General features: G+C 41.8%; 1 protein-coding gene across 1 annotated transcript; it reads left to right on the forward strand.

The window, feature by feature from the left end:
* The first annotated feature begins 279 nt into the window (after nt 1-279).
* Nucleotides 280-8262, forward strand: LOC139441684 (toll-like receptor 4). The gene is made up of 2 exons (XM_071222489.1): nt 280-414; nt 5339-8262. The coding sequence occupies exon 2, from the start codon at nt 5349-5351 to the stop codon at nt 7947-7949; it is 2601 nt and encodes an 866-aa protein (XP_071078590.1). The 5' UTR covers nt 280-414; nt 5339-5348; the 3' UTR covers nt 7950-8262.
* Nucleotides 8263-10068: the final 1806 nt, after the last annotated feature.

The following is a 10068-nucleotide window of genomic DNA, read 5'->3' on the forward strand; positions in this document are numbered from 1 at the left end:
AACCGAAAGATGAAAGATGGAAGATGGGATGAAAACTTGGGGGAAGGAGAAGTACCCAAAACGATTCGTGTCGACCTGGCTGAACCTTCCGCGTATACACAAACCCGTGACGTCATACCAATAGGTTTTAGCTGGTCATGTGACGTATGCACAGCTAATAAGAGTTACACTATGGACATGTATTTTGAGATGTACGTGTGGTATTGAGTATTCAATTCTCGGAAATTTCATTTTGATCCCAGTTGATGATGTGGTTACTGAAACAATTGATGACGCGATGCGGAAGTAAAGTTTGTCGCAGGAAGGTCAAACAGGCTCGACTGCAGCAACCCTGGAAACAATCAAACACAGAGAGAATCTACTACAGAGGAGGACGTTGTTATAGCTGTGATTCTGTGAGAGTGAATGTTGCAAGTAAGTATATATACATATATTTCGTTGTAAGAACGCCGAATAATGGTCGATAATGTGATTAGTAACCCATGATATTAATCTAATTCATCTCCATATATCCATGAAGTGCAAGATCACGATGCCGTCTGCAGCTTATAGAAGATGCCATTGAGAAAGAAAATATTTAGCTGGGTTGTAATAATATAAACCTTTGGAACATGTGTTTAGGAATGAGTGGGTGAGTATGGTTTAACGTCGCTTTTAGAAATATACCAGCAATATCACGGCGGGGTACACCAGAAATGGGTTTCACACATTGTACCCATGTCGGGAATCGAACCCGGTCTTCGGCGTTACGAGTGAACGCTTTGACCACTAGGCTACCCGACCGCCCTATGTGTTTCGGAAGAGAGAAAACTATAGTTGTATAATCCTCGGGTACGTTATGTGTTGACGTACAGACTAAACTATAGTTATATAATCATATCGTACGGTGTGTGTTTAGGTACAGAGTAAACTATAGTTATATAAGAGAGATAATTTATGTATGTCAATGTATTTATATGAGAACAACGTTTCAGAGCATATGCTTACTTCTTCATCAGGTGAATGCTAGAATGCAGAGGGCATATCTATGTACATGTGAAAACAACAAAAGTAAGAAGATAACTCAGGCTCGATACTTAACAAGGAAAGCCAACAGTTAATTAGCACTGATAGATGTTTAACAATGGACAAATGGAAGCCCGGAGTTGGATTTGTACTGGATGGTAATAAAAGCGACAAAACCATTTAAAAAAAAACATCTCTGCCAAATACTGAGTCGATTGCACGATTCCTACTTTATCAAGAGTGTGAGTTTATGAATCACTATCAAAAGGTGATGACAACAGGTGTTCCCTACTGGTGGCAGCCGTCACAAACACATGCAAAGGAAAGTCAATTGTTCACCATATGGTACAAGTCAAAATAGGGAATTGTATCGGACATAATTTTTGTCACTAATGCGTCAGATTTGGAAATGTCCTCCACATTTCTACCATAAAACTTTTTGAAAGCTTTACTGAGGCCTTGAATGGCGTAACTGTGATCAAACAACTTTTGAGCAAGAGCTGTATGAAGCTCTTTGAAATCTTGGTAGAAAGAGCATGCTCGTTTGTACTTCAAAAGTTGTGAAATGTAAACAGCAAGGGCTGGAGCTGCTGGAATATTGCTTCACATGAAAAGAAAGTTGACTATTGGGAAGTTGAAGTCATCCCTCTTGTCACACAGGTTTGAGCAGAGTGTTTTGTCACTCGGAATCTTTACACATCGGTCTGACTATGAAATGGATGAGGCGGTTTCACTGGTCTCCTACATTGCTAGTTCAGGTGGTGAAAACAGGGGAAGGGAATTGGCTATTTGATTGTTATTGAATGATATCAGATCATCGATATACCTGAAGCTTGGACCGCCTCCGTGGGCTAGCGGTAGCGCGTTCGCCCGGAGAGCGGAATGTCCGAGTACGATCCCCGGCCGCGTCATAGCAAAAGACTTTAAAAGATGGTACTTGTTCTGATACTGTCTGGCGCTCGTGCTTAAGGTGCTAAAACAAGGACTGGTCGGGTTGGGGTCAGTATACTGTGTCTGAGTGGAGTCACTAGACGAATTATTTGAGACATTACTTAGAAGTTGACGGTATAGATCCTTATACGTTGACAAACACTGCCTTTTGTGGTCTAGTGGTAGAGCGTCCGCCCGGAGAGCGGAAGGTCCGGGGTTCGATCCCCGACCGCGTCATACCAAAAGACGTTAAATGATGGTACTTGTTGTTACCCTGTCTGGCGCTCGGCATTAAGGGGTTAAAGCAAGGACAGGTCGGCTCGGAGTCAGTATACTGTGTCTGAGGGGTATTCATGTTAAACTGCGGCATGGTATCTCAGTGAGCTAGCACTATAAATCGGCATCAGTCCGGACTAGTTCAAGCAGTCACGCACGCACACACACACACGCACACGCACACGCACACGCACACACACCAACCACAACCATTATGACTCTGCCTATCCCAGCAGAAAATCCCATTCATATGCATGAAGAAACAGCTCATCAAGAAGGGGAGCTTACTTCTCGCCTGAATGTCTTTCCCCAAATTTGTACATGGATGTTATCAATGAGGAAGCCCAGCATTGCACATTTTGTTTTCTCAGTAAACTACAGATGCCATTGCTTCACCTTTGACGAACTGTCCTGGACCTCTGAAGACAGATATGTAACTATATCTCTGGTCACCACGTTTGGTAACAAAATCCCTATGGATCAAGGAATGGAGTTTTTCCTTAAGTTTATCATGTGGGATAGTGGTGTACAAAGTTGAAAAGAAATGGAGTTAGCAATTAGCAATGGACAAATGGAGGGTCCTGGTTGGGTTGTAAGTCATATTTACAGGAGGATGACTAATTTGTGTGTCTGGTAATATGTGTGGGAGAGGATTCTGGTTGGGTTGTAAGTCATATTTGCAGGCGGGTGACTAGTTTGGATTGTGTGTCTGGTAATATGTGTGGGAGAGGATTCTGGTTGGGTTGTAAGTCATATTTGCAGGCGGGTGACTAGTTCGGATTGTGTGTCTGGTAATATGTGTGGGAGAGGGTTCTGGTTGGGTTGTAAGTCATATTTACAGGCGGGTGACTAGTTTGGATTGTGTGTCTGGTAATATGTGTGGGAGAGGGTTCTGGTTGGGTTGTTAGTCATATTTACAGGTGGGTGACTAGTTTGGATTGTGTGTCTGGTTATATGTGTGGGAGAAGGTCCTGATTGGATTGTATGTGAAGTAATGTGACGAGGAGAATGAGTAGGATGGATTGTATGTCTGGTAATATGTGTGGGAGAAGGTCCTGGTTGGATTGTATGTGAAGTAATGTGAAGAGGAGAATGAGTAGGATGGATTGTGTGTCTGGTAATATGTGTGGGAGAAGGTCCTGGTTGGATTGTATGTCAAGTAACGTGAAGTGGAGAATGAGTAGGATGGATTGTATGTCTGGTAATATGTGTGGGAGAGGATTCTGGTTGGATTGTATGTGAAGTAATGTGAAGAGGAGAATGAGTAGGTTGGATTGTATGTCTGGTAATATGTGTGGGAGGGGGTCCTGGTTGGATTGTATGTGAAATAATGTGAAGAGGAGAATGAGTAGGGTGGATTGTGTATCGTTATATGTGTCATTGTAACAGAGCATTGGTAGATTTGCTCTTTAAAGAAGAAGGGTTTACTTGAAGGGACAGAGCAATGTACGCATACAAGGAAAATATTGCTTCCACAACAACGTTATGTATACCACTGCTTATACGACACGGTTACAGAAACTCCGGTTGTACTTTCACACAGGAAGAAAGGTCGGGGTCACAAGAGCAACGGACCCTATCCTGTTGAGTGAACTACGGATATGTTCCCCCTATAGTAACTACATGTTGCGTTTCCGACAAGACAACAGTTCTGCTATCTCAATGTACATTATTTTGCGTTACAGAATGTTTAAATACACCTTTAGATTTAAGTTACGTTAAAATAAATTGTCAATGCATTCGCATAACAAGTCTAGATTATCCGCAAGTGTATTTACCAATTCTTTTCTGCAGAGGCTAAAAGATATTTATCTGCAATCGTGGTCATTTTCGTTGACATTATCGAATATATTTTTTTATGTTATAGAATGTTGTAAACTCATATATACACTGAACAGTATCTGTTTTATGTAAATATAGAGAAATACCGCAATTCATTGGCAAGATTTCGATGTTCATCCCATGATTTATGCATCGAGAGTGGGAGAAAAAACTTAAAAAAGAGTACACAAAAACTCCAAGGTCAGAACGATTATGTAGAATGTGTAATATAACCAGGATATGGAGGATGAATATCATTTTGTATTTGTATGTCCATTGTACTCTACTGTGAGAAAAAATATATACCTATATACTACTTTAATGGTCCAAATATTGTTAAATTCCGACAATTGTTAAACAGTCTAGATAAATTAATAAGACAAAACTTAGCCATGTATATATTCCACGCACTGTTATATAAAACAAAATTTATAAATAATATTTAAAATTGTGTGCAACATCTCTGTCACATGTACTATAGGCCTGGGGCCTCTTAAGTGCTTGAATAAAAATTGATTGATGGATTCAGTACAATCGACTCTCCTTTTAGCAGAAATATCTTGTTGCTATGGAAATGGTTTGTAGCTTTAATTGAGTAATCGAGTTAACCATTGAAACAGAATCCAGCGTGTCCTGTTCAGGCATGGTCGCAGAAACACAACCATGACACGGACACCGGACACGTTCGTGGAACGCGGGAAACAGGAACTGAAGCGAGCATGCGCACTCCACACGTGGTACAGGGGATACCCCACACGTGGTACAAGGGATACCCCACACGTGGTACAAGGGATACTCCACATGTGGTACAAGGGATACTCCACACGTGGTACAAGGGATACTCCACACATGGTACACGGGATACCCCACACGTGGTACACGGGATACTCCTCCGTGGTAGAATTGGCCTTCAGCAACCCATGCTTGCCGTGAGAGGCGACTATGCTTGTCGTAAGAGGCGACTAACGGGATCGGTGGTCAAGCTCGCATGATGCATGTCATTGTATCCCAATTGCGTGGATCGATGATATGTCAATCACTGGATTGCCTGGTCCAGATTTGATTATGTACAAACCGCCGTCATATAGCTGGAATATTGCTGAGTGCGGTGTAAAACAACAAACAAACAAACAAACAAACCCGACTTCCATACATAGTTGTTATTCTTCTAGGGACATGACATAACTGATTTGCTAATGTTCTCATTGACAATGACTAAAGACGGACTAACACTGACTACAAAGTTTCATCAGTTCATTCTGTTTTGAGAGTTAATTCTCGCTACCTGTTTGTCCATTTCTTTTAGCTCAAGAATAATGACCACTTTGTTGAACCTTCTGAATCTGATGACATCCGTCTGGACAAGCCTTGCCGCCACTTCATCACTATCATCCCAATCATTCATTGTAGCGTCGGTCAACCCAAGGCACCATTGTTCTATAACCCACAATGACGTGCTCAAGGGAACATCAGTTGACTGCCAGAATCGGAGCCTGACCGACATCCCCAAGGCCCTGCCAGCAGACACTGTTATACTTCAACTCCAACATAACAACCTGTACCAGCTGAGGAACTACTCCTTTAATCACGTCCCTGAATTAGTGCAGCTCTACCTGAGATACTGCAACCTGTCCAGTCTAGAACCTAGAGCATTCCATGGATTGGGCCGCCTACAGATATTGCGAATGGACCACAACAATCTTCTCCTGGACAAAGACACCTACAGTTCAGACATCTTCCTCCCACTAACAAGCTTACAGGTTTTGAATCTGGGCGTAAATGATCCAAGGACGACGGGGGAAATACCCGATGATATATTTGTTACCCTACTGACTTTAGAAAGTCTCACAATCGATACTTTCCAGGATGAATCTTTTGGGAACGGATTATCACAACTGAAAAAACTTACATGTTTGTCTCTGGGCGGCGTTTGGTCAGACCAGCCTTATTGTGCTATCATGAGATTGCACAATAACACTTTTTCAGTTTTTGAAAAATCAAGACTGTCACAGCTTGACCTGCAATATTGTGACTTGTATCTAATTGAGGTGGGAACGTTTTTGCCCTTGTCACATATCACCACAGTTTCCATGGATACAGTAAAATATTTGGGCATTGATCCTGTGATTCGGGCCATGTTTGGATTCAATGGTAGGAACATTTCACAAATGATATGTCCATATTGCTTTTATCCACATGGAACATCTTTAGAACAACTCAGAAACCAAATGATTAGTAAAGAAACGACCTCTCTTCTTGAGAACATTTGCATAGGTCATCTTGACTTCTCCCACAACAGAATACTTTATATCGATACCTCGTTTGTATTTACATTCGGTAAATGTTTGACGTATCTCGATCTTTCTCATAACTATATTGTGGGACATGTCGGAACCATTTTCCTTTTGTCCTTTTTTAGGAAACTACAATATGTAGATATATCATTTCAAATAAACTTTAAAAAAAATGATATAGATGGTGTGTTGCAAAAGGGCATAGAGGAACAAGATACTAGATCCAACAGAGCAGTTATCAACAAAAACCTCCACGCTCCAAATGCTGTGTTTTATTTTCCACCTAGCCTTCGAATCTTAAAGCTGAGATCAGTTTCTACTAATATGGGAATATTGTTTTCGTCAGAAATTAAAGGTGCTCAACATTTGACAACGGCTGATTTGGCATACAACGGAATTAAGGGGTTCCCACAGCACGTGCGAGGTCTCGAGCATGTCCAGAGTATGGACTTCTCAGGGAACACGGAATTTAGAATGACAGAACAATTTCTTAAATCATTCAATTGTGCCACACACTTGTTCCTCAATAACAAGGCTTTATCTCAAGGAGCACTGTTACTTGATGGCCCACTGTACAACGGTATTCGTAGTTTGGTGCATCTCACAAGGGTAGAGATGTCAGGAAATAAGATCCAGTTCTTGCCAGGTGATTTTTTACACCCACTTACAAATATATCCTATGTTAAACTGTCCGACAATAGTTTTGTGAAGATGCCTTTTGATCTGCCTTTCATACCGAAAGATCTGACCATCCTTGACCTGTCCACGAACTCGCTCACACACATGAGTGACAAAGAAATGAACACTCTTGACACGATTTCGTATAGAAATAGGCTGACGCTGAAGCTTGAAGGTAACCCCATATCATGTTCCTGCCAGGCTCTCTCATTTGTTACATGGCTCTCTACAACATATGTTGCTCTAGATAAGGGAGGTAACTACACTTGTGTGGATGAAGAGGGTGTCATCACCTCAACAAGCGCAGTCAACGCAAACTTCAACTGGCACTGGAGAAGATGTAGAGGAGTTTTCTGGCTATTGTTTACTACCATTCTCATGTGCCTTCTTATAATGGCGGTTGTGTCCACACTGTTGGTTTTGAGGAACATGACGTATTTCCAGCATCGCTTCCTGCTTCTGCTGGGCAGAGGTGCCCAAATAGTCACCAGGGACGCCTTTCAGAAAGATGCCTACATTGCTCACTGTGAACAGGACAATAATTTAGCATGTAATGGCATTGGAATGGTTCTCAAGCAGAGATACATGTTGAGATTAATCCTCAGTCATGACTGTCTTCCTGGACATATGGTCATAAAGCATGTGGTGGACAGTGTTAATGACAGCTGGAAGACTGTTCTGGTGGTCACAGAGAACTTCCTGGACGATGACTGGTCCTATTTCACAATGCAGATAGCAGCCAATGCTGTAACTAGCACGAATCCAAGCAGGGTTATTCTCTTGTTGATCGGCAGGATCAACGAGGCTCTCCTCCCTGATTTCCTGCTCAGTGTAGTGAGTGAAGATAACATATTCCATCTGAAAAACATTCCAGACGAAGAAAGTGAAGAATGGACACACATACAAAACAGGATATTGACTGGAAGTGAATACTACTTCACCTAACTGTCTAAATGTAATTGTGTTCCAATTATGAATGTTGTTTCAAATATATCATTACCATGTGACTTCCATGTTCGTATGGCCTGTCAATGTCGGACAATCAGCCCCGCTTATCTGCTGAAATAGATTCCGTTGGCTGTAAAAGGCAAAATAGTATATGAATGGATCACTGAAATTCATAGATGAACCAGGAGTCCATGTCCTGCTCTGCCGCTAGATCATGTCAGCCATTCTCAAACATAAGTAATCCTTCATATTGTTCAACACACTGTATCGGTTTACGCGTGAAAAAGAATGACTTTCATCAAATATCAAGGTTGCTGGTTGTACTTACTCTAGCTTCATCTGTTTATGCCTTATTTCTGCAGATGAGAAGAATTCTCTTTAATATATTTCATACTGCATATGTGGATCTTTAACATTATACTGTCATTTCAGAATGAAAATTTGTTGGAGATTCTACAGAATAAATAAGTTTAAAAGTGAATCGTGTACTCTGCTTCTGATTCGACTCATGTGTGGTGAGTGAGTGAGTGAGTGAGTTGGGTTTAAAGCCGGAGTGTTAAGCTGGAGTGTATGGTATTCCAGTTACATCACGGCGTGTCAACTTAATGTGGGAGGAAAGCCCAAAGAGATGCATGTCCAAGACGTTCACTACTTTGGTGAAACCCACGAGCACGGGAATGGTGCTGACAAACCTAAAACACAATGGGGGCGAACCGGGATTCAAACCCACAATCATTGGTTTCTGGCGTGCCCAAGAGTTGCAACTCTTCACAGCAAATCGCGCGACTTAGACGACTGTGCCACCCGGGCCCCCCGACTCATGTGTGATATCTAGAGCACAGAGAACAGTACTGAAAATACGTCATGCTGTCATTTAACCCAAAACATTCAGAAAATCATTTTAAAAATGATGAATTGATGTTTCTCGTTAAGTTTACACTGTGCTTAAAATCTACCTGTTTTTTTCGCTTTACAGTCATAATTCAATCAGATTTCCGATTGCAGATCAGGTGCCTTTGTCATGTTCTGTTCATTTAAGGGGGCACAGGTGGCACAGTCGTCTTAGGCGCTGCAATTCGGTGTGCAGAGTTGCGTCCCTTTGGCACGCCAGAAACCTATGATTGTGGTTTCGAATCCAGGTCCGACCCAATTATGTTTAAGGTATGTCCATACCCGTGCTCGTGGGTTTCATCACTTCAGGCTTTCCTCCCACATTAAGCTGACACACCACGAAGTAACTGGATTAATGTTAAAAAGGGTGTTAAACCCAACTCACTATTAATTTAAGATAAGTTACGTCTACTGTTAAAACACAACTGAGAAAATCTTACATGACAGCTGGCGAACATAAATTACTGACATTTCATTCGTTAATGTTTGCCATCGATTGATATTATTTCATAGCAATAAAGAATTGGTAGGTACCATATATTGGGAACGAAAGAATAATCTTCTTTTGGCAGACAGATACGTTTTTGTGTCATCTGACACTACAAACAGCGCTGCAAGGCAAAGGAGAAAGCTTATTGATAATTGTCCACTGAGGTTACTGTTTTTCACACTTTAAAGATGTAACTCTGAATGTTAGTGATGTCGTAAAATTTTGGCTTTCCCGCATATTTTCACAATGTCCACGTCGATTATCTGTACCTTTTCTCCCAATACCAATTTACTTATCTCTCCCTCTTTTAGAAGCGATCGTTTTGTCAATGCCCATATTTACGTTGCCCAGATACATCTTTGGGGAACAAGTCACTAGACGAATTATTTGAGACATTACTTAGAAGTTGACGGACGACGGTATAGATCCTTATACCCTGACAAACACCGCCTTCGTGGTCTAGTGGTAGAGCGTCCGCCCGGAGAGCGAAAGGTCCGGGGTTCGATCCCCGACCGCGTCATACCAAAAGACGTTAAAAGATGGTACTTGTTGTTACCCTGTCTGGCGCTGGGCATTAAGGGGTTAAAGCAAGGACAGGTCGGCTCGGAGTCAGTATACTGTGTCTGAGTGGGGTATTCATGTTAAACTGCGGCATGGTATCTCAGTGGGCTAGCACTATAAATCGGCATCAGTCCATTCTAGTACAAGCAGCCACACACACACACGTGCATGCAC

The sequence above is a fragment of the Haliotis cracherodii genome, unplaced genomic scaffold (assembly GCF_022045235.1).
Source record: "Haliotis cracherodii isolate W230 unplaced genomic scaffold, xgHalCrac1.p SCAF_42, whole genome shotgun sequence".
NCBI classification, from domain to species: domain Eukaryota; kingdom Metazoa; phylum Mollusca; class Gastropoda; order Lepetellida; family Haliotidae; genus Haliotis; species Haliotis cracherodii.